This window comes from Amaranthus tricolor, chromosome 10 (genome assembly GCF_026212465.1).
Source record: "Amaranthus tricolor cultivar Red isolate AtriRed21 chromosome 10, ASM2621246v1, whole genome shotgun sequence".
Lineage (NCBI taxonomy): Eukaryota > Viridiplantae > Streptophyta > Magnoliopsida > Caryophyllales > Amaranthaceae > Amaranthus > Amaranthus tricolor.
In genome coordinates, this window is record NC_080056.1 from 4,132,583 (window position 1) to 4,156,926 (window position 24,344).

The 24,344-nt window shown below is 33.8% G+C and overlaps 3 protein-coding genes and 1 non-coding gene across 8 annotated transcripts; 2 read left to right on the forward strand and 2 right to left on the reverse strand.

The window, feature by feature from the left end:
- Positions 1-162: 162 nt before the first annotated feature.
- Positions 163-10,391, forward strand: LOC130825172 (probable serine/threonine-protein phosphatase 2A regulatory subunit B'' subunit TON2). The gene is made up of 12 exons (XM_057690259.1): positions 163-670; positions 3,616-3,707; positions 3,966-4,028; positions 4,807-4,905; positions 5,330-5,488; positions 5,652-5,723; positions 6,036-6,168; positions 7,084-7,148; positions 7,402-7,477; positions 8,330-8,431; positions 8,988-9,180; positions 9,915-10,391. The coding sequence occupies exons 1-12, from the start codon at positions 529-531 to the stop codon at positions 10,153-10,155; spliced, it is 1,437 nt and encodes a 478-aa protein (XP_057546242.1). The 5' UTR covers positions 163-528; the 3' UTR covers positions 10,156-10,391.
- LOC130826350 (small nucleolar RNA snoR104) lies at positions 9,707-9,822 on the forward strand. Its single transcript, XR_009047068.1, has one exon. It is a non-coding gene; the product is annotated as a small nucleolar RNA snoR104 (small nucleolar RNA).
- Positions 10,332-16,857, reverse strand: LOC130825173 (uncharacterized). Of its 4 annotated transcripts, none has more exons than XM_057690263.1 (7): positions 16,322-16,857; positions 15,484-15,621; positions 14,376-14,433; positions 13,055-13,296; positions 12,536-12,619; positions 12,294-12,451; positions 10,332-10,943 (listed from the first exon to the last, which is right to left on the reverse strand). In XM_057690263.1, exons 1-5 carry the CDS (start codon positions 16,708-16,710, stop codon positions 12,544-12,546), a joined length of 903 nt encoding a protein of 300 aa, XP_057546246.1. In that variant the 5' UTR covers positions 16,711-16,857; the 3' UTR covers positions 10,332-10,943; positions 12,294-12,451; positions 12,536-12,543. The 4 variants fall into 4 exon arrangements, with proteins under 4 accessions (XP_057546246.1, XP_057546244.1, XP_057546247.1 ...); XM_057690261.1 differs by having other exon boundaries at positions 10,332-11,011; XM_057690264.1 differs by having other exon boundaries at positions 12,274-12,451.
- Positions 16,858-19,433: 2,576 nt separating this feature from the next.
- Positions 19,434-24,030, reverse strand: LOC130825174 (uncharacterized). Of its 2 annotated transcripts, none has more exons than XM_057690265.1 (4): positions 23,682-24,030; positions 23,363-23,536; positions 21,413-21,652; positions 19,434-20,050 (listed from the first exon to the last, which is right to left on the reverse strand). In XM_057690265.1, the coding sequence occupies exons 1-4, from the start codon at positions 23,754-23,756 to the stop codon at positions 19,763-19,765; spliced, it is 777 nt and encodes a 258-aa protein (XP_057546248.1). In that variant the 5' UTR covers positions 23,757-24,030; the 3' UTR covers positions 19,434-19,762. The 2 variants fall into 2 exon arrangements, with proteins under 2 accessions (XP_057546248.1, XP_057546249.1); XM_057690266.1 differs by having other exon boundaries at positions 23,369-23,536; positions 23,682-23,914.
- Between the last annotated feature and the right edge of the window lie 314 nt (positions 24,031-24,344).

The window sequence follows — 24,344 nt, forward strand, 5'->3', positions numbered from 1 at the left end:
TTATGTACTTGCTAATTTTTATGTCCGATGTAAATATCGTATGACTATCACTGAATTAAATATTACTAAAAACTTAATATTTCTACTATACAAAAAAAAGTAAAAAGTTTAAGACCATTATGTAAATTTAAAAATACCCCGTAAAAAAAAAAAATCAAGATCGGCATGAAATTACAGATCGAAAATTTGGATTGACCTAATCATTCGACCAACAGCTTAAGTCTGAACATCCTCCACAGACCACTTGCCAGAGCAACCTCGCGCCCATCAGTACATAGCAAACACCATCGATCAGCGGAACGCCATTGCTTTGCTTCCACACTACTCGCAACCATCACTGAGAGTTCGAGTATACTAGCAAAAAAGATTGAGAAAGTTTTTCCAATTTCCCAAAACATGAACAAAGTTGTCAGTTAATTACGTGAATCAGGCATTGCACAAATTTGACTATTTGAGTGATAATTCTGGCGATATTTCCCTGATTTAATTCAATTTCTAGGGTTTTTGCGTATAATTTAATCGAAGAGAATGTACGGTGGTTCAAGCGATGGCGAAGGGAATGAAGGGTCAGTGCAGAAGAAGATCCCACCAGCTTCGTCCATGTTGTGGGTCAGAAATCTTCGTCGGTTTATTGGATCTGGCGCGGGTCTTGGGTCCGAAGCTTTGATGGGTCTGTTTTCCTTTTTCACTTTCTCAAATTTCTATATTCGTTATCTTTACCTACTTTGTTCTAGCTTGTTGTGATTTCCACTTTTTTGCGGATTCAATTTTTGACAGTTATGGTATTTGGTGTTATTGTTTTGGATAAGGATAAGAAATATACAATGAAATAGTTTTCGTATAGATGGGTAGCAAGCTGAAAACCATGATATTGTATATTTTTTGTCTCCATTTCTAATTTAGTTTAAGGTACCTTTTAGTGTTATCTGCTGTCTTTTGACAAATTGGTGTTTCTGGGGGATCACAATCGACTATGGAGGTGATGGGATTACTCTTCAATTGGAAGTGATTATTTTATTTTGTTTTACTTTTGGGTGGTGATTGATTATATGGTGAGAGTGAGGTAGGCAATTTGTGATACGTGAACTGGGTATTTTTTTTTATCATCAATGGACTATGAGTTTGAAGTTTGGAAAGACATTATGGAGGAATGCTTCTCATGTGCTTAGAAATGCACGTTCGAGTTTGTTTTTGTGGAGGAATTGATATGACGTTTGACCTAATGAATGGCTAGTTAATGTTTTGTTCAATGGTTTTTCCGGTGTTCAATCATTTGGATTGATTGTCCACTAATTTTGGATAAGTTGTGGGGGTTGTTTGGTAAGTGACTTTTTGGTTAGCTTTTGGCTTTGACAATTTGGTTGGTTAAAAAGAAAAGCGTGACTGGTAATGACTTTTTAGCCAACTTTGGTTTTTAAGCTGACATGAAAAGGCTAGCTTTGTTAGCTTTTTTCGAGACTTTTGACTTGTTACCCACTTTTCATCTTACAAAACATCCTACTAAACAGTTGGTTTATCCAACTAACTTAGTTAACAAAAACAATCTACCAACTAAAAACACCAATAACCAAGCCATTTGCCAGGTCTAAAAACAACCAACATTTGTGTTTTTATGTACAAGTGAGTTTGGGTTATAATCTCCAAGTCGCATCTGAATTGAACAACTCTACTTCTCAACTTGTTGTCTACCATTTTCATATGTGTATGCGCTCGAAGTGGGATATGAGAAATGTTTGTCTTTTTCCAATCTTTCGGAGTCAATTTACTTATCCCCGAGACTCCAAAAGTGACTGAATCACCTCTATTGATTTGAAAAGTCAACTCATAGTGTTGGGTTAGATCATCCTAAGTTAGTGTTTAACTACTTTCACTTTTCTATTTTTGAAAACTTTCTTAAATGCCAATGACCTTGGTATTTTTAACCTATTATCTATCCATTGTTCATGTCATGTATCATGTTTATGAATATGAAGTAGTGTATCATTTTCATGTTTCTTATTTCAATTCAATCCATTATGCATGCTAGGCCTTTTAAGCTAGAGTTTGCCTTTTAATCTGCTAATATTTGATAGCATCCAAAAATGTCTACGGCTTGATTTTTTTTTGACACGAGAAGGTACTTGCTAGTTGCTAGTCCTTTTCATTACATCATCTTTCCATTTGATTTTGCATAGTTTTTAAGGAATGTGTGGAGACCACATGATGACCCCATGTGATTTTGATTAAGAAGTTGATTGGAAGGAAATGTGGGGACAAGATGAATAGTGACCCCCAAATGGACCCAAAATGATTAAACGTATTTACGTAAAACGGGAATGGAAAGTTGTTAATGAATTGAACTAATATAGAAATGAGAAGTAAGCATTAACTTTGTGATCTTGCTAAAAAACTCGACGTTGTTTTAAGTCTAAACATGACAGATTTTTCCGAATATAAATAATAGAACAGTTACATCTATGATTTTTTTGTGTAACACTTATTCTTGGTTTTAAAATACTATTTGGGACGTACTTAGATACTTGTGATAATATGTTCTCTCACGTTAATTTTTTGTATCATGTGTTGGACCTTATATTTTTAGGATTGAGGCTTTGCCATTCTTGTTGTGGCTTAAGAACTTATCATGTAGTTTCAAGAAGCCAAAGTCTAATAATATCTTTCACTTCCATATCTTTCCTTCAAGGGAAAAAAATGAAGTTATTGAGTAAATTTGTAGAAAAAAAATGATTGCATCTTCTACATATTTTTGTTTGTTCGCCCTAGATGGAAAAACACTTTGGAGTCCGGCCATATTTGCACATATTGCTAACGAATGCGGCAACATTCTTAGTCAACTCGGTTTTAGATATAATCATGGCCGCAAAAAATTAATATCGATGATTGGGTATCTTTGTACATGTAAGAAACATGATTGGTCTTGGATTTTTATTTCTTATTTTTTTTTACTTTGGATTAGCTCAATTTTCTTCTAGAAAGAAGATATTAATGAAATATTGAGCATAAAATTTATTGACCTAAATGGGCAGCGACAATCAAGGTGTGCCTCTAAGGCTAAAAGGAAATTCTACAAGCCATACTTTAAAGAGATCATTGTAAGAAGATAGAGACAATAGAGATGTGTATGTTTCAGTGGATGATTGGACATACTTTAAAGTAAATCAGAATAAAGGCATAAAAAAGGATCTTGAAGTTGCAAATCCGAAAGACAAAATGAAAAACCGTCTTTGTTGGTTTGGTCATATGCATTAAAGATTGGAAAAGAGTGGAAGGTTGAAACATTTGAGGAGTTTAATAGAGAAAGCTGTAGGTTGAAGACACATAAAAAGTGACAAGAAGATATTTTTGGAAACATAATACTATTGATAGGAATAAGTGGAGTATGAGAACATATGTTGTAGATGATTATTAGAATGTTTTTTTATTTGTAGATTGATATTTGATATTAGTATTAGTACTTGGTAGGTTGGGTAATCTTTGTTAGTTACTTTTCTAATGCTAGTTGGTGTTGGTGTTGGTTCATGGAGTTTTGGCATTATTTTGTACTCTAGATTCTAGAATTGAATGTCTCTGTAGGTTTAAGTTTAAAATGTTTTTCATTTTACTGTGTCCTTGTAGAGCTTGAAACAAAGAGAATCTTGCTTGATATTTTTAAAGAGAAGCAACAGAGGAATTCTGAAGCTGGTGCAATTCCTAGCTTCTACAAGAAGGTAGTGTAGTTAATATATGATGTATACATTGACTCATACTATTACGTTTGGCTTTTCGTATAATTGTAGATTGTGATATATAGTGAGAATATCATGTATGAACTTTTTATTTTTGTTCAACCAATATATGAAGCTAGGTGTACCGTATACTACATGAGCTGGAGCATGATAAGTCATTAACAGTCATTTGTTTTGATGTCCTTCTGAGATTTAAAGATTTTCGATGTATCATTCTTCACTTATCTTCTGGCATTTCAGAAACCAGAAGAAGGATCTATCAGCTATAGAGTGCAGAGGCTGGCTAAGTATCGGTTTCTAAAGGTATTAAATAAACTTCCCACAAAATCATTTTCTATTTTCGTATGTCGTTCAATTGTTTCCAAAATGTTTTGTTGCTTATCAAGGGGTAATGACCAAGGTTACAATGCTCGCACAACGAGCACAGGCCACACAGCTAGATCCTAATTTTCTATTGGTATTATTTTTAATGGAAATTGTTTTATTATCACTTACTAGTTAGACTTGTGAGTTGTGACTTCGAAAGATCCATATAAAAGAGTTATGCTAAGAAGCTGGGTGATTTTTAGTCAGTAGTCACTGATTGTTTAAAATGTATAGTACTTAGAGACTGTCGACTGAGTGCCATAATTTGATTATTTCCTGAAGGTTGGCATACAAACGCTGTAATTTTGTCGTGTGCTCTTGAACTGCTATATGAATTATAGATGAACGAAATATCAGTACAATTTTATGACTACGTTATGTGATGAAGAAATTTTTAGTGATTTATAATGATCTATTAGTTTGAACACTTGATCTGGCGATATTCCCGTATGTGTTTAAACACGGCTTATACTGTAGATTATTTCCTTAAGGGTTTGAGAACTGCTTGATCTGTAGATTTTTTGAGCAGGCCCGTAATGATGGTGCTATTCTTGGTGAAAGTGACTGACAATGAGTCTGAGAAGATTTGATTATTGTCAAATGTTTTTTGATACAACGCTAGATTTTATCTCGTAAAAATATGAATATTTGTTCAGTGGTGGTATAACCATTCATGTTAACTTCTCACTACTAGTGATATACAATCTTTTTACAGAAACAATCAGACTTATTGCTGAACGCTGATGATTTGGATGCTATGTGGGTTTGCTTAAGAGAGAACTGTGTGATTGATGATACCACTGGTGCTGAAAAGGTAATCTTGCTTCTGTTAATAGCAAATTTTCCTTGTTTCTGTGTTTTCTAGCGATCTGTTTTCTCCTATCTGATTCCTTTCCTTTGCAATATTGAGAACTGAAGTAGTGTTTTGTTTCTATTACTGATACAAAACGTTATCATTTCTTTTAAAGAATACTTGTACTGTAAAAGTTAACTTATTTTGTTTTTAAGTTCCTTTTTTGGGCAATTAGCCTTTTCTATATCTTTTAACTTGCACCATGGGTCTACCGTTTTCTTTCACGGGATGGTAGGTCCATAGTGCAAGTAAAAAGCTACGTTGGAACTATATGCTGTAATCGAAACACATTTATTAATGAATCAGAATTTTTCATGGTTTTGTTTGCCTTCCAATTTAAAGTCCCTTTTTATGGTAGACTTATTGAAATGTCATAATCTTGCAGATGAATTACGAAGATTTTTGTCATATTGCCTCAGTATGTACAGAGCAAATTGGCCCTAAATGCAGGCGCTTCTTTAGTCCTTCAAATTTCATGAAGTTTGAGAAAGATGAACAAGGGCGAATAGCAATCCTACCATTCTATCTTTATGTGATGCGAACGGTATATCCTTTGGTCATGAATTTAGCTGTCATATTACGTTTCATCTTTTACAGATCTGTTGCTTTGTTCTTCTATACTTTGTGGCTATTTAAATGAATCTATATGCCTCTCCTTTATTCACATTTTCTTATAGCACCATTGCTAAAAAATTGTGATTATACAGGTTTCACTAACTCAAGCAAGAATAGATATGAGCGAGCTGGACGAGGATTCTGATGGCTATCTTCAACCTCGTGTATGTCCTGATTCAACTTTCACCTTATTCAGTTCCAGTGATTCATATTTTACAGGGCGAAAAGTTAGCAGGGGGGTTGGAGGGTTAAATGCTGGAAATTATGAAGGAGTTTGTTGTCTTCTTCTGTTCCATCTATCTGCACAATAGAGAGATAATGAGAGAGATGGAGAAAGGGATTTCGAGAGGTAGGAACAAAAGGTTGGGCGGGGCGAATAACATCTTTCTACAAATTATTGCGACTATTTTTGGTTCCCTTGTTCTACTTGGGGAGTATATCTAATTTGCTGAACGATAAGTTTTGATGATATTCAGGAAATGGAGGCTTACATTAGAGGTCTCATACCTAACCTGGCACAACTGCGTGATATGCCTACTGCCTTCATGCAAACATATTGTAGAATAGCTGCTCATAAATTCTTTTTCTTCTGCGATCCACACAGACGAGGTTGCTATGTTTTGCTGCTCTATACTTTTGTTTATCTCTTTCTGCATTTTTAGGTAGTTTTGTATTTTTCTCATATTTGCACTTGTGTTGAAGCCAAACAGTTTTCTGGAAAACTTTAGTGAGAAGGAAATTCTAATTTCTTTGTAATATGTTAGAAGTTATTTTGATTTATTAATTAATGCCAACCTCTGAGAAAAATGGAGGATGATTATTTGTCTTGTAAAATGGGTGTATTACTATGTATGTATTTTATGCTTCATATATGAATAGAACATGACTTGGACTTTAGAGACCTACTGCCAAATGTTAGATTGACCGAGTTTGAGCTGGGAGCACATATTATGATGCACACAGCCATGCTAATTCAATATAAACTTTATTGGGCTTGAATATGTAGTCCTGAATAATTGCAAATTTGCAACTCTGCAAGGCAGAAAAGCATGAGGGAGATCAACCAAATCTTCAAGTTTTAATAATGATTATGTCTCTCCTTTGTTGCCTTTGTTATTAGATGTTAGCACTTTGGAAAGATGATGAAATGGAATATAAATAACCTTAGGAGTTGGCTAAATTGGTGAATACGTGTTGTTAGTTTGCTAGGAGTATTCTAAACATTGCTTAACTAATCTAGCACTTCGTGGTGCAATGATATCTTTTAAGGGGCTGGAGTAAATGAAGCGTGAGGCGCTTTTCATTGAACAAATTTTCAAAAGAAGAAAAGTTCCTTAGATATCTTTACATAACTCCTTGAATCTCACATAAAATCAATGATTGTTGTATTAGGCAACTTAATTAAGTCATTTAAAAAGCATTTTCTTTCTTAATAACTGACACTGTTGTAGATGTAAGTTATGAGCCTTTTCGTTCCTAGCGCCTTGCGAGCTGTCATAAAGTAATAATGTCTTTCTTATGCAGGGAAGGCTTGCATAAAGAAAGTTCTTCTTAGCAACTGTTTGCAGGAACTAATGGAACTACATCAGGTATCTCGTCATTTTCTTTATCTCCATCATCAGTTAAGGTTCTGTAGTATTTTCGAACGTGACTGTAACCTCTTTTGGCCAAGTATCGTTAAATTTCAGTGCGTCTTTTATGTGCAACTTCTTTCAAAAGTGACTCGTGTTTAGTGTCAATCTACAGTTTGACCTTCTATAGTGAATTATATTAGTTGAAAGTTACTTGAAGCTTCTGACACTCTCCAACTTGGTGCTCTAATTTATATTATCTGTATTTTAGGAAAGTGAGGAAGAAGTCACTGACACTGAACAAGCTGAGAATTGGTTCTCTTTGACTTCTGCGCAGCGCATATGTGGTAGGTGAATTTGTTGATGTATTTCATGTTTGCTTTGTTGCTTCTTTAAACTACCCATGGTATCAATTTGCATTTTGGAGGCGCCTAGTTTTATGCTTGTCAATTGATCTTTTGTTTTCTCTAGGGCTGACCACAATCTCTTTGTTATCAAAAGGGCAAGGTTGCGACTGCGTACATCAATTCCCCTAAACCTTGCCCTGGTGGCCACTTAGTGGCATTGGGGTTATAGAATGTCGTAATTGGTCTTTTTTAGATCAAGTCTTTGTTTTTCCTCATGAATATGACAAATTGTCCTTCTGTTTTTTGATTACGTTTGTTCAAACCTTCAAAATTCAATTTCTGACCTTTTTTTTTTTTAAAAAAAAATATTTCTTATGATTTGTCATATCATATGCAATAATGCACAACTGTTATCATAAATATATCTCAAAACAAAACTATTGTATTTTTTGACATTTTTCTGTGGTGCTGTAAAGGGTTAAGCTACAAGGTTTTATTAAAGAAATCAATTGAGGTAGTATCTCTGTTTTCCAGGAGGCTGTAACTATGGATATCTATGCTTTATCTAAGGTTCTCACTTTTTATAGTACTCAAGTTTTGTTTAACATCAGTGTCTTTTTTTTTGTCTCTGGTGCATGTCCACGTATGTATGGTTGAGGGGATCATCCATATGTTGGAAAATGAGTTTCTTTGGATTCTTTTTTTCCTGTAATTGTATGCAAGTTAAATGCATTTCTGCTTGTAAGCTATACTGTTTACATGTGTAAATGTGTAATACTGATGATCTTTAGTTATGTGCTTTGTTAAATTTTATGCTAGTCTGACAACTTGATTCATTGTGGATTTCTGAAGACATGTTTCTAGCTCTTGACAAAGATATGAATGGAACCTTGAGCAAGCAAGAACTCCGAGAATATGCAGATGGTACTCTGACGGATATATTTATTGAAAGGGGTATGAAACTAAATTTAACATCATGTGGTCTGTCAGAAAATGCCATTATTTTGAAGTTCCTTTACATATCATCCTACTTGAATTTGGCATCATAATGTGCAGGCTCCTTCCTTTGGTAGTATTTATTTTGCCATAATAAATTAATAATATTGTTTGATGGGCCAATTCTTTAAACTAAATCATCTATGTTATGAGATGTGTTTCATGAGCTCTATTTCATTAATCTTTTTATGCAAACCAAAAAAGGATTAAAATGCCGAATTTCACTGTTGCTTTTCACTTTTTTGTGTGAGGGACTCTGATTTTGGTACAAATAAAGCACCTGTAAATGTTTTTAGAGTAGCTTCATAGCTTGAGTTTTTGATACTTCAATAAAACTCTCCTTTCACAAATGTTTACGGAAAATTTTAGAAATCATATTGGGAATTGAACTCCTTTTCCACAAATGTAAAAAGAAATGTGCTAAAAGCATTAAATGTTATTCAATCCTGCATCCCTATTCCCTGGGAAGTTGAAAAATAACAAAAATTAAAAGTTTATTCATTCTTTGTTGTAGTTTTTGATGAGCATGTACGCCGTGGGAAAAGTGGTGTAGGCAATAATCGGGAGATGGATTTTGAGAGCTTCTTGGACTTTGTTCTTGCCCTCGAGAATAAAGACACTCCTGAAGGTTTGACTTACTTGTTCAGGTGTCTCGATCTTCAAGGAAGGGGTCATCTAACAACGGCTGATGTCCACACTCTTTTTAGGTACAGTATATATCTTATGAACTTATAGTGATTTCCCCGATCTTGCAAGAAATTTCTTTTATAGGAGAACGTGAAAGTGGGCTGGAACTGTAACTGGTGCACTGTGCCCCCATTTTTAAACCAATTTTGGTGAAGTAGTTTAAAGCAACCTGATCCACAGAATAGGAATGCAAAATTACTGAAATCCTGTGTTGAAGTAGTCTGCTGTTCCTATTTTTAACTGTTATACTTTTCTCCGACTATATTTTCTAATAATTAGCTTGGCTATACTTTTCTGTTGCAATCTAGGTTCTTTTGAAAAATCCTTTTCACATTGCATTAATTTATCATTACCCATTTTCTATCAAGTGGCTATAGAGCTATTCATTGTTGGGTGTGGTTCAAATGTGTTTTTTTTACTGGAGTCATTCTTGGGTTTTGCATGCCCGTCATTTCGGTATGATTTTTACTTTGAATTGTGTTAGAATGACCCAATTGGCCAGCTCTATAAACCCGTATGGTATGGATAGATAATGGAAGAAAAGAAGGATGACATCTGTAAGCAAGATGTTATCCGATACAATCTTCCTACAAAAATTTCTGTCCTTTTCTTCTCGCAGAACTGAAGTGAAGCCTGTGAGTCCCAAACTGACAGAGACAGTTTGCAAGAAAAATACTGCATTAGGTTTTCATAGCAATGAAATTTTCCTATCTAAATTGAAATTTGTCTCCGTTCCTTTGTTTTTATCGATCAGAGATGTACATCAGAAATGGATTGAGGGAGGAAATTACGAATTATGTATTGAAGACGTAAGGGATGAGATTTGGGATATGGTGAAGCCTACGGATCCCTTGAAGATCACATTGCAGGATTTACTGGTATGCAAGCAAGGTGGCACAGTTGCGAGCATGCTAATAGATGTCCGCGGTTTCTGGGCTCATGACAATAGAGAAAATCTGCTTCAAGAGGAAGAGGAACCTGAGGAAGAGTGTTAAAGTTTCGAGGGCGAGGAACTGGAGGCAGGTGGGTTAAGCTGCTGTATGTATTGTTAAGAACGGAATGTTGTGGTTGTTCTGTTAAATGAAAGAAATGGGCGTTAGCTTATATGTAATTCTGATTTAAGTGTGTATTTTATGATGATTGAAGCCAACATTTTACGTAATCACATTACTGTAATAATGATACGATTTGCAAATTTATTGATACTAAGCAAGCATTGTACATTCTGTCATTTATCAGTGAACAATCAAGTGAACGGAACAGTCTGTGTCGACTTCGGGAGATGACAATTGACTGATATGTTGGTTTATGTAGTAAACTTCAATCTTTCAGTATCGACATTTTGGCTTTGTTGTGCTGGTAAGATAGATCAAGTGCCATGTGATTTGCTCAATTTCCCTGAACCCCGATTTGATTTAATCGACCTCAAACTGGGGTTCTTAGTGAATCAATTTTTTCTGCTTCGTTTGTATAATCACTGATCTGAAATTGTTGGGGACTTTTTCTCTTCTTAAGCAAAATGGACTTGCAAAATCCAAATGTGATTCTTGAAGCTCCCTTATTGAAGCTTTGGCATTAAAATTACCGCCATTGAAGCTCCTTCTTAAAGCCCCGCAATTGATGAATACACATAATGTCAAACACTCTAGTCATCAAAAAGCTTGATATAAAGACACTAATTTAAAAGAACAAATAACGAATCTTGAAAACGGCTAGCTAGCAAAATCTCAGCTTTCCTTGCGATAATCCGCAATTGATGAACAGAGTACTTCCCATTGTGTGCCTGTTTCATACACAGAAGGGCCATTTGATACCAAGCCTCAAGAATCTGAGTACAACAACAGCTAGTTTCTGCAAATTGTGAAACAAGAAACATCGAGTTTATGGGGGAATCGACAAGACAAATTATTTTGCGCATCGGACTGATTCATTTTGCGACTTTTCTAAGTAGCTTGTTCTAATGTTACAATTAAAAACTCATACAAAACGTCACATAAACAATAGTTACGTTTATAACATTGAAGTGCGAAATGTGCGGAACTACGGTCGTACCGAGTTTTGAATCACTAAATTAGTGCTTATGCTCCGTACCACTTTCGATCTGTACGGAAACACAATTCGAAACACCAAATCAACATTTCTCGTTTCTTTTTTGAACCAAGAAGGAAAACTTGTCTTTTCTTTTTTTCTTTTTTCCTTTATTGTCACGGTTAATATTGTGTTCTACTATTGTGATACAAAGCTTTTGATTTATGATCAAGTGTTATGGTTATTTCCTACTTAAGATCAATGTATTTGGACAACACCATGGCCCAATCTTGGTTTCTATTTAATCAATTTTCGTTACCTAAGTTTTCGAAACAGTAAATTTACATTTTTCATTTCTTGTATTGAATCAAATTTCGTTTCATGTAACACTCGTTTATACACAACATTGCTCAGCAACAGGCCTTAACTGGAGACTATGGCAATACTACGACCATTTTGACTCTCAAAGAGATGTCACTATAGAATCCCTGATAAATAACTAAGAAATATTCCATTATTTATTCTGCAAAGTCATTTTTCTGTGTGGTCTCAACTCTCAACCAAGACCAATCTATATATCTCAATTATCAAACTAATGTCTCAACTTTATGGTTTTTATTTCCCGTTTGAGACTTAATTTTTTAGCGAAACACACATTATAATGGTAGCGCAATTACATCCGATATGATGCAACTTTATAGCATAAATCAAAGCTGCTGGGCCAACTTGATTTAGCCAATTAGAAAGCCGGTGAGCGGGCCATTTTGTTCTTGCTTCTTAGGGTCACAAGTGATACGTCAAGAACAATATGCCAAAACCCCGATACCTAGCCTTATAATTATGAATTATTATTGTGAGAGATCGTCTCTCAGTAAAATGAACTCAAAACAAGAAGTTTATGTATGCTTATAATTTGTATTATTGGGTTATTTAGCTCATGTAGGAGGCGCATTTCATGGTGAGACCGTCTCATACAAGAATTTGTGTATAATTATATCAAAAGTAAAATCACAAATCCAGTGAAGTAACAAGATCAACAACATAAAATCTAAAGAGCGTACAAAGAAGCAACAATGAGGATTTACCAAGATCGAAGACATGATACCTGCCTCAGGCTCTCAGCATTATCAAAATGGAGCAAAAAGAATGATGACAAGCCAGCACGCACCGTTCCAACCATTTCCAGATCCAGATTCAAAATCCTCTTTTCACCACCACAACATGCAAGTTTCCAACTCAGTGCATCATACGCCACGGAGATAACTGATAATCAAGTGAAAATAATCACTGAAATACGATGATAATGAAGAATGACAGCTTGAGGCTCTAGTACCAGGGCTATGATACCTATCCGTTTAGCTGTTATTCTCTCTTCTGTACTCAACTACTTCATCATAAGTAACCATCGAAAAAGTGCTTTCTGCAAAGCATCTGAAGGAAAGACATGGGTTAATTGGAAATTTATCAAATATGTCATAAAGCAATCAAAAGCTTCGACACAAGGACTTTTGCTAGTATAGGGTGATCTTTGAATATCACAAAAGCTTCATAAATTGAAGAAACAAGCAAGAATATACATTACAAAAGCAAGTAATAGGAATTTTTTTTTATAAAGACTGTCTCACCGTGAGTCGGCTTAATATGGGCTGGCGCAATTGCAATTTATTAAAAAAAATAATTTATTATATTTTTTTCTCTTAAATTGACTTGCTGGAGTAATAGCTATTAGCAAGCATTATGAAATGGGAGATACATAAGAAAGATCATATTTACCATGTGCAATCAACTTAAATCGTACAACAAAAATAGGAGATCAAGATGGCAAAAACAAATGGTGAAATAAATAGGTGAACAAAAACTGCATACCTAAGCTCATGCCAGAACATATCCGTCCATTCACCCAAAAATCGTCGCAATGGGTCAAGGAAGCCATCGTCATTATCAATTGCTGTTGAGAGGTCTCCAGTCATGTGAAATCTAGAAAGATACAGTGATGTAGCCACATGAACAATAATAGTTGGATCCGGGTCCTGAAGTATAGCTTGCAACTCCCTTTGGATCCATGGTTCTATTCTTTGTAGTATTTTTTTTTTACTCTGTGACATGTTCTAAAATTTCAAAAGAAAAAACGCAGTCATACGTCCAATAGTAACCATCGTTTCAGTCCACAAGATGTAATCGCATACAATAAAAATATATTTGGACGATACCAAGACAGTATCTTAGCTTCTATTGGATCATATTTCATATCCTCAAGTCTCCCAAACACTAGGTTTACACTTCTCGTTTCTCGTTTTGTATCTGGCATGGAAGCAAATTTCATTTCGTGTAATATTGATCCAATCTAAATTTTTGATATCAAACCTTCTCAAAGTTAACAAGTAGCAAATTCTAGGCGCAAAAGATGGATGTTCGTGATCAAGATCGTGGTCATCATACTTCTAGTTGTTACGTTTCTTATTTCACACTATCTATCCAATGGACACTTTTGATCCTTTATAAATTATAAAAACTTAATATTATAAAAACATTCATCTAGATGAATTAAATATAACTCCATTTGACTATGTTTTTTCTTATAATAGATGTAGTACATGGAACTTCATCAAGTTTGTGATAAAGACCAGGTCAAGTTCATGATTTCAAGTATCTGCATTGTGTGCGAAGTTTTTACTAACAGAAAGTTGTATTGTAAGGTTCCTAGCAGTGTAACATAATTTTGCTAATTAATTCGCTATTTGAATTCGCAATTCACTCCAAATGACCCTAAAATAGCCCAAAACCGACTATAATTCGCTTTTTTTATTCGTGATTCGCAAGGAGATTAGTGAATCATGTGCCAGTGATTCCTAGGAACCAACATAGAATGCCCTTGACATAGTTTAACCTGTTTGGACTCGAGTTGTACAATTTATTAAATTCAAAAGTTGCTAACTAATTGTGAGAGCTTGTGATGTACATGGTTTCACAAGTGAAGTTTTTTTTTTTCTTTTTCTTTTTTTGGGGATTACCAAAGTGAAGTTTTGAGATTGGTTTTATTAAGCTACTTAATTTAAGTTCGTTTGATACCAACTGACATCAAGATGAAGTTGAACGGCATCTAGAAGTATTTAGGGAGTACTTAATAACAATATGGAAGAGCAAATATGGCTAACATCCACAGATATATCAGGAAAATGTTGCTCACCGGGCTCTGAAGATTCCTAGAAGAAAAGGGAACAGCCGAAAAACCACGCTTGTATATGCTGTCACATTCAAGATATAAGTTGGTGATGGTATGATCAAACATAAACAGTGCACAATAAATGTAACTTCGGTCGTGCCAACATGAATTTGAAGTTTTAAAAGGCTTAGTACGTGCATGATTAGCTAGGTCTTTGGTTATGACTAGGCAAAGGCTTCAAATGCACAATGTGAAGAAAGAAAAATAATCCATTCCCATCCATCAACAAAACTTCTACAACTAATGCTTGAAAGTATTTGTCTAAGACAATTTCAGCAGCTAACAAGTCCAACTCAAGTTCATGATTTACGAAACACAAAAAATTCAAGACAGCAATTCCCTACTCATATACTACTATCTTCTACAACAATATTCCATTACCCCAATAACATTCATTGGCTCCCACTTAGGCAGGATTTAGGGGTCAAATTTACAACCTTACACTAGTCTCTTATGGCCCATTTGGTCGGTGGTATTAAACGGTGAGAATGAGAATGAAAACTAGTGCAATTTTGGTTAAAAAATCTCTTGCTACCGTGATGGCCATCCCTTCCATTGGGAGAGGTGGTATTAGATGGTAATGAAAATTTGCAAACAAAAAACTTTTTTGTGATTAAAGTTTCATTATCATGAGAATGACATGAAACTTTTGATGAAATTTTACACTATAATTCATTCTCGTTACCACCATTTGATACCACTAACCAGACGCGCCGTTATAGAAAGATAATTCAATGGACTTTAATCAACAACATCGCAAATGGATATTCAAGAAAACAAGTATGTAAATGGATTCACTTCAACAGGTTGACACACGGTTTAGCGTCCCAAAAGAATGTTCTTATACATTTGATTTTCTACCCTGATCATAGCTCATATGAGCGAGAAATACTGAATAAGATAATGATGATTTGATATTCAAACCCAATTATTGCTTCTATGAGCGAGTTATACTGAATATGATGTTGATGATTTCATATTCTACCCTTGAACTTCTATAATCATAATAGTACTCCTACTTAGCAAATTAGCAAAAGAGAAAGGAAACACAGATGCAAACCAGACATATTACCTGGCACGCCACTGAAGAATCCTTTCTGTAGTAACCTCAGAAGGAACAGACTCTCCTCGACGAAATGATCTTAGCCGTGGTACAGGCCTTGAACGCGAATTCACCGCATTATTTTGCTCCCTTCTTCTCCAACGTGCCCTACAAACTAACAAAGATGAAAAATTCTTCATAGGCCATTGCCATTATATTTTCAGCAAACAAACCTCTCAAATTCAACCTTCCTTACTCCTTGAGAAAAAAAAACAACTCAATAATTCAGAAAAATAATCAATGGGGAAAATACAAAGCTATCACAAACAAATTAGCTTTTCAAATTCACGACTCACTCAAAATGGCATGAAAATAGCCTAAGACCGACCACAATTAGATTGTTTTTATTATGCGATTCGCGAGTAGACCAGCTAACCATGTGACACTACTTAGTACAATGAACATCAATATCCACCAACATTGGTAAAAACCCATAAACCCACAAATTCATATCAGTTTAAGATGCAATTTTCTTCATAGCCATTAGCTTTTCAGCCAAACACCGCTCAATGTCAGCCTATCCTTATCTCTTTAGAAAATTAAAAACATCATAATAATTCAAATAAATAAAGCAATGAGAAAAATATAAACATATCATAAACAATCAAAACAAATTAACAACCATTTTATCAAAAAAAAAAAATCATAACAACCCAATTGAGAGTTTTATGGATGTTTGAAATAATATCAATACCCACCAATATAAGTAAAAAAAATCCCTAAACCCACCAATTCAAATCAGTAAAATATGCTCCTAAAACAAGAAAACTCCCTCATAAAAGTAAATAAGCAAAAATAATGAAGAGACCTAAAGATATCAACAGCACGGGTATGGCGGGGTCTAGAATGATCTGGAGAGGGTAGGGAAGAGAGAGGGAGCAAATGATGCAAATGAAAAGAAGAGGAAGAGATAGAAGAAGGGGAAAAGTAGGAATCAAAATGGGAATTGCAAAGAGGACAAGTTCGCTTGTAGTGAGACCATCGAAGAAGGCAGGCAAGGCAGTAGGCGTGTAAACAATGGTTGATTACGGCAGGGCGGTGACCGGATATTTGATTAAGGCATATTGCGCAGGATTTGCCTTTGATTGATTCCGAAATTCGGTTCCGTTTTGAAGATGAAGATGAACATGAAGAGCTTTTCAGGTTGTTGCGAGAGTTTGATGGTGTTCTGCAACTGCAAGGAGACCCCATTTCCATTATTCTGAATCCGGATATTTCACTTGTTTTTAGTTTAATTTAGATGATTAAACCAAAACCGTCATTCGTCAACAAAGAATGAATCGTAGAAAGTTGTTCCATTGCAACTCATCATCTTAGCCTTCGTATAATCTTCATAATTTGTAATTAAGTATAACCACAATATTAAGAGTTAATATTGGCTCCACAAATATTAACAAATAAATGGACTAATATGTTGAATAAAAGGAAATATTAAAACTTATTCACTTTTTTTTTTATTCTTACATTTTAATTTATTTGATACACTTTTGTGCGTCTAAAAGATTAAATATGAGTAATTATGATAAAAAATTATCCAGAGAGGCTAGATTAATACTAACCTGGAAAGAATTATTTAGATTAGATAGTCATCTGACAACGTTCATCTGAGAAGGTCAAAAAGAACATTGTACGTGTGTAGTAATATTAATGCTTGGGAAACTCACGAGTCGTTAAGAGACACTTGTCAACTATAGAAAGACATTGTAAGGTAAGAGGACACGTGTCCAAAGGAGAAGCGAAGAATGTAATCCAATAGATAAATGAAGGATTGACATGTCAAAAGTAAGCACAGTGGCATGCAGAAAGTTATGGAGATTAGTAAAATATCAGAGGAATGTTTTACAAGCACAATCATGAGCTATAAATACGGATTAAAGAGCATATAAATGAGGTAACTTGAATTCTCCATCATTAAGAGAAAAACATAAAAAAAACTCAAAGTAATTTATTGCTAAGGAGTTATTACAACTGAATTTTAAGGACCCACTTTGATTTTCAGAAGGACATTAATAGCATAATTACAAATTTAAGAGTAATTGCAATTATTCCGATCAATCTTTAAAAGAACATTAGCCAAATATTAAAAAGACCTCACGTCTAAATAAGTCCTAAGTAGTAATCCACCTTGCAGTCACAGTGCTCGTGGAAGGACCTATTAGACAAGCTTGTCTTATACTGTTACTGATTTGGGCGTCGGAGTAGGTCCCTGGAAAAATATTTCGGGCCTTGCTAATCCCTTGTTGCTTTTTGTAGGAACAGTCATCTTCCTGAGTGATCATTCTGCATAATTTGGCAAAGGAACAAAACCTCTACCAGCAATTAGGTTTCTTGATCAAACACTAATCAAGAGCTTAAGTTTACAATTAATTGTTCTACAAATCCAATACAGGAACAACTTTGATAAAAAAAAGACTTATAATTTTAATTAAACTAGATGATCATCCGTGCTAAAGCACGAGACATTTAAAAATTATTATGCATAAATAATATAATCATTACAAATAGTTAAATAAAAGTTAAGAAAGAGAACTATGAATAATAATTTTTTAAAAATCACAACAAAGAAAAATAAATAATAATATTTACACATTATTAGAACATAATTGTTGATTACTCGTGCTAAGCACGAGCTATTTCATAATCACTATATATTAAATGTAAGTATGTAATAATAGTTGATTATCCGTGTTAAACACGATATACAAAAAGTTATTTTATCAAAAATTGAATAGACTATAAATACTCTAACGTATGTAATTGAGTAGATACATAAGAAAAATGCATGGATAAATGCTTATTTTGATTTTTAGATTAAACAACTTATACAAAATGAAAATAAAGAACCATATTTAGTTTTTAACACTTCTAATTATTCAAATTCAACTACGCTTAAAACATACTCCCTTCGTTTACCCAATTTAGTTTTTAACATTGTTCCTAACACTCTTAATTTGAATTATTTCAAATATATAAATTAAATCATAGTCAATTGTGATCTTATTTGATTCGTTATAATGCAATTTATTAATATCAACTTTTTATAATTTATAATTATGCACAATAAGATGCATTACGATATTGATTAATATATTTGAAAATGTGCACAAACTAAGTGAGACAAAGATAGCAAAGTCATCATATCATATCATACAATAATCTAAAGAAAGACCCCTTAATTTTAAATGACGCTTTTTCAATAACTGAGTACTTGGCGAAATATAATCAACTTAAATTGCTGATATATTTTAATGAATTTTCATATAGTAATATTTGTAAATGTAAAGAAGAATTCTAACATAGAAATATTAACTTTAAGTCTTTGAGTTATCCATTTCATTTTTAATCGGAAAAATTGATATTAATAATCAAACCTTTCATTCATCCGTTGTGAATAAACCCACATTTAGATTAATTTAGATTAATTTTAAATAATCGAACCAAAATATACAAGAGTGAAGCATAAAAGTGTGTACAAGTATGATTAGTTTAAGGAAAAATTATTATGTATAAGTCAAATTATTGTCCATCTGTTGCGAATAATTCCCATTGTTATTTCTAAATAATCTAACATTGTATGTTTTTTGTTGATAGCACCTATGCCACATTTGAATCAACTACTATATATATCTACTGGCCATTACATTCACTTGTTCTTCCTCATTATGCTTCTTTGTTGATCTATCCCTGCTCTTCTTTAGTGATAGTATCTATAGTAGCCAATCTAAATATGGCAAGAGATACTGTTACCAAAAAATATAGAAAAAATAAATTATTTAAAAATAATCAATAATAGAAACTATTGGCAGCAAATATGCAATACATAGAAATTATTTAACAGTTTTTCCTTAGTTTTATAAAGCAACACTACGCTTTCAGTGTGCAATGTGCATATGTGCTTATCTATTATCAATAAATAACAATTCAACAAACTGACACCATAAATCAGCTTAACACATTAATTACAGAAGAATAAGGAGGATTTTTGTTCTTTTGGGCCTGTAAATTGTCGATTTTTATACAGTATAGATGAATATACAATAGCTTTAGTTCTGTGCAAATGTACAGCATCCCAGTTCAGAAATTTCTCATGCCCTGAAGAATTTATTTTGGTTTCTCGAATTTTTCCATTTTTTATCATATAGGTTTCTTTTGAGAGTGGGGGGTCTAGGTTACCCCATCTGACCTTCCAAATATATACATGAAGGAATGTAGATAAGTTAACTATACAGGAAACCACACAAGAGCTGCATCAACTACGCTCAAACCCCGGAAGAACCGAGTTCTGGCATGTCCAAGGAACATTTAATGGATACACAACAGCGATTTGGACACGTATGACCTCGTACACAGCACCTCTACAAAGCACAACCAAAAGATCTTGCTTTTCAGTAGCAAGATCGGCCAATGAGACCACACGATGATGAGCTTCATCTCGCAAGCGAAACCCACGAGACCATCGGCCTACTTTCCACCATTTTATTGAAACTTGTCTCTCAGATATATTGGAGCCTTTAAGGGAATCCAGAATATATTGCAGCTGCATAAATTGTGCCAATACAAGTCAATATTTTAAAGTGATGAACGAGTTTTACACTATTATAAACCGAAAATTTTCACCAAGCAACCAAATTCTCAATCTCAAAAAATACAGGATCAAAAACATAGCTGGCAAAAAGACAAAGATTGTGCATCAGACATGTACAGAGTATATTGGATGGTTTGAACTACCAATCTAGTGGCACAACGAAAGTTACTCAAGTCAGGATTTACAAATTTGACACCAGCTAATCATGGTCTTTAATCATAAGGTACTTATTGAATATTAATCCATGCTTAGAGGTTGGAAAAGCCAATTAAATCATAAATCTACACTCAGGTCCACTCCAAACTCCAAAGGAACCTGTACAAACCTCCCAGCTAAAAAACCTATTACGAAGCGCATAATTCAAGAATTTTTTGAGACCTTCTGCACTCTGAATTTCATAAAAGAGGTAGCAAAATCATTAAGACAAGGACCAAGACCGTAGAATAGGGAGGAGGACAGAAAACTGAGGGGTTATGGAGGAAAAAAGGGGGTTGTTGTCAGAATATAATGTATGTTACATGTTCAATGTACTAGAAACTGAAACCTGATCCGTAATCCATAATCCATATAGCTCCATGGACCCGAATAAGCATTGGGGAGCTAAAGAAGTAACCTAATACTCTACAGAGGTCAATTAAAAGGCCTTTTAATTTTTTAGTACAACCAAGTATCTATTGCTTGAAGCAAAAACTTCGTCATAGCAAGATGATGTGCTCATAATCAAATGAACTCCCAAAAGTCTTCTAATGTAAAGAAAATAAGGCTCGCGAAGGCTAAAACACAGATGAGAAGCAATAATCAGAGTCCAGTCCTCAAGCTACACACAAATCCCATCTGCCAGCCAAACATGTTTCCAAATTCCAAGCAAAAGAAGACTCAGGATAAAGAATGTGGCACCAAAACATACTCCTAATCTACTCCCTTCTACTCGGCCCACTAGTCCCATTTACTTTTTGGTCACTATTCACTTATCACTCTCAATAAGTCAATATGTATTTTATTCTTAATCTTAAAATTAAAACATAGTCAAGTGAGATCTTGTTTGATTCGTTTTAGTGCAAGAATTATAAATTTGTGGATAGAGACAAAGAATAAGTAAAAAGGTTACAGATAGATAAAATAAGGGAAATTTTACTTACATAGAAAGTGTGCAATTAATTTAGGATACAGAAAAAAGACTAAATAAACATTAGTATAATAAAAAATTTAGGACCAATATTTATTGATCTCCATAAGTCAATAGCATCTTTACATTCCCTAGGGGCTAAAATTCATTTTGCATCATATAAAGAAAAGAAAGGGTAAAGGGCTTACAGGCACTCCAAGCCAGTTGATTCCATAGTGCAATCCAACCAAGTTAAGCATTACGTTCAACTCGGGCTTGAACAAAAACATCTGTACATCCATAAAATCAAGCTTCATTGAGCAGAGCTCATCAATTGCTTTACGATAATCCTGAACCTCCAACGAAACAGAGAAAGAACATCGCTCCACAAATTTTGAAACTTTGCTTCCCATCTCAAGGTGCCTTCTAACATAAAAGGCCTTCCAAGCCTGTAAATACATAATAATAAACCATAATAGTCAACAATGATATTAACAAACCTTCAATTCAAAAAAAATTAACAAAGGCACGTGTATGCATGATAAAACCACAGCATGTAGCACTAGATGTAGAGCTACAATGAGCAAAATGTCCATGTATTTCATCCGTTTATAATGAACTTCCACTATATTATATCTAATTTCCCCAATGATAACTTCTACTTTCCAGTTCACGCAATAGATAACATTCTTAAATTGTTTCCCCCACCATTCTCAATGTATTCTCTCTATTTTATCTTTTTACATTGACTTTTGATTATTTCAATAACATTTCACAACTATTCTTCAAACTCACATAAAACGTAAACACGAAGTTGTTCGTAAGGTGAAAATTGGAGAGACCATTTCTTTCTTTACTATTTTTATGGAGCAAAAGATGAAATTTAATGAAAGTGTTCTCGGGGAAGAACAAATATTTTATATTGGAATTGAATTACTAGGCACAACAAATGAATAATAATTTTAAGGCCACTTAAATGCCTACGAAACTTTTTACAAGAAATTTAGACCAAATGAATAGTAATTTAAGTAAATTTGCATAAATATATAGCAAGACTAAGTCAACAACCTACAAATTGTAAAATAATATATTTTAATAGTTACTCAAAAGCCTGTGAAAATGTACAAGAGGACTTTTGAGGAAAATTGCAATGCAAGTTCAATTCAAGTAAAATAAAAGGCGAACTAAGTCGGTGTGGGAATGCTAATTGTTACCAAGAATTAAAAGCAGACAAGCAACTATAAGAATAAGTATTTCAACTCTTAAGTTAGAGTCAGATTTTATTGAAGACCTTATATTATCAAAAACTACTCCCTTTAATCTTTATCCCTTTGAAATTGGCACACATTCCATTTTAGTCATTCTCTTTTAGTTTGTAATAATTTCCTTTGATGGAAATGTCCTCACCACTACAGCACCTTCTATAATTCTCATCCACACATTTCTTTATCTTTAAAAACCATCTAAATTATTTGAATGGCTTCACCAATCTTAAATCTTTAAGCCAAATGTCCTTTTTGCAATTTCAAAGGGACTGAAGAGTACATGATAGCAAGCTAACAGCTAACCTAATACAATATGGTGTATCAGATTACAACAGGAAAGAGGACAGAAGAGGGTGTGATAAGCTAACCAGATCATAATCATTTCAAAAGTTAAGTATTCCCCTCTTGTCTTCTTAAGATGAATATTAATTTAGATCATCACTCAAACAAAAGACTTACAATAATGTGAGCGGGTAAAGTTTTTATATTCATCTACTTCAAATAAATCAATCATTTTGTCCATTCTCGATAAATTCACGATTTGAATGAAGTAAAATAACTTGCTAAATCATATGTACTTCTTATACTTCCTTATGTATGTGAAGTTGCATTGTTGATGGCCATCAAAGGTCTATCAAAAACAAACAGGGTAATGTTGTGTACATCCGACCCCACTAAACCCAACCTAAATGGAAATCAATATTGTGGTAATGAAATGTTATATATAAGAATCATCGCCACTTTATGTCTAGTATGCATACATAAAACTCACAGTTCGATAACCATCTAGATTTGAATTAAACTATTTCCTGTTCTGTTTTATATTTTGCAGGAATATGTGCAACAAATGAACACGAAATTAAGAAAAATATGAGAAAAAAAAAAGAAAATTACAATCACCCCAGTGGCCGAATAGGGTTGAGGATTGGAATAATCAGGAATTGGAGAATTATGGAATAAATGAAGGGAAGGCCATCTTTGCGTAGTAAGAGAAACCCATAATTGATCCGACCCACATAATTCCCTCCAGAATTTAGAGCAACTTCCAAGCGCACAAACATCTCGTACCTATACGCATCATTCAATTCAATAACATCCGTTTAGTTATTGAATCAAAATTAATCAATTATCAAACAAAAACATTAAATTAAAGTTAAAAATCAACAATTAAGAAAGAAAAATGAAGAATCAAAGACTAATTGGATGTAATTACCGGGAGGAAAGATGCAATTCTCAAGGAGATATCATAAGGAAGATCAAAATTAGGGGCGGTAGACAAATGCTTCATCTTAATCTATAGATTTGTTTGATTAGGGTAACAAGAAATCATGATAAATTCTGGAGTTTTCCTCTTGCGGATGAAGATCAGTAATGACATAATTTAGATAAAACAGTGTTGTGAGCTGTCTGATTCAAACTGGACACGCTACCGGCGAAAATTATGTACACTTGGTCACTTGGACTTAGACGTGAGTTACTCTAAGTAAATAGCGGTGAATTACAATACTAATAAATCGATTTTATACAAGACTTTTGCTTATATGATGTAGTGGTTGATTAAAAAATTTATGAGTTATGACTTATCGGTTGGGTTTGACTTGTTTGAAAATCAAATCGAATAAAATTTAGATTTGAGTTAACATTTATTGTTATATAAATTTTGTATGGACTTAGTCTTCACTATTTTCGTTTGAACCAACTTAAAATAACAAATATTCATTTTATAATTGGGTTTGAAACGGATTTAGTTGAGAATCAACTTGATTGGTAGTTGTATTGAAGTTGAGATTACTTGGTCAAAAAAAGAGATTGTTTAACGGATTTCAGATTGTTAATTTTAAAACGTTTATATCCAACTTGATTACTTTTGAATATG

Coding starts and splice junctions, on each gene's coding strand:
- LOC130825172 (XM_057690259.1), top strand. CDS start 529: ATGTACGGTGGTTCAAGCGATGGCGAAGGGAATGAAGGGTCAGTGCAG. Junction 671..3,615: donor TGGGTCCGAAGCTTTGATGG/GTCTGTTTTCCT, acceptor GTGTCCTTGTAG/AGCTTGAAACAAAGAGAATC. Junction 4,029..4,806: donor CTAAGTATCGGTTTCTAAAG/GTATTAAATAAA, acceptor ATCTTTTTACAG/AAACAATCAGACTTATTGCT.
- LOC130825173 (XM_057690263.1), bottom strand. CDS start 16,710: ATGGAAATGGGGTCTCCTTGCAGTTGCAGAACACCATCAAACTCTCGC. Junction 14,434..15,483: donor ATTCTTCAGTGGCGTGCCAG/GTAATATGTCTG, acceptor TGAATGTGACAG/CATATACAAGCGTGGTTTTT. Junction 13,297..14,375: donor CTAGGAATCTTCAGAGCCCG/GTGAGCAACATT, acceptor TTGAAATTTTAG/AACATGTCACAGAGTAAAAA.
- LOC130825174 (XM_057690265.1), bottom strand. CDS start 23,756: ATGAAGCATTTGTCTACCGCCCCTAATTTTGATCTTCCTTATGATATC. Junction 21,653..23,362: donor ATTCGGCCACTGGGGTGATT/GTAATTTTCTTT, acceptor ATGTATTTACAG/GCTTGGAAGGCCTTTTATGT. Junction 20,051..21,412: donor TCAACTGGCTTGGAGTGCCT/GTAAGCCCTTTA, acceptor CAATTTATGCAG/CTGCAATATATTCTGGATTC.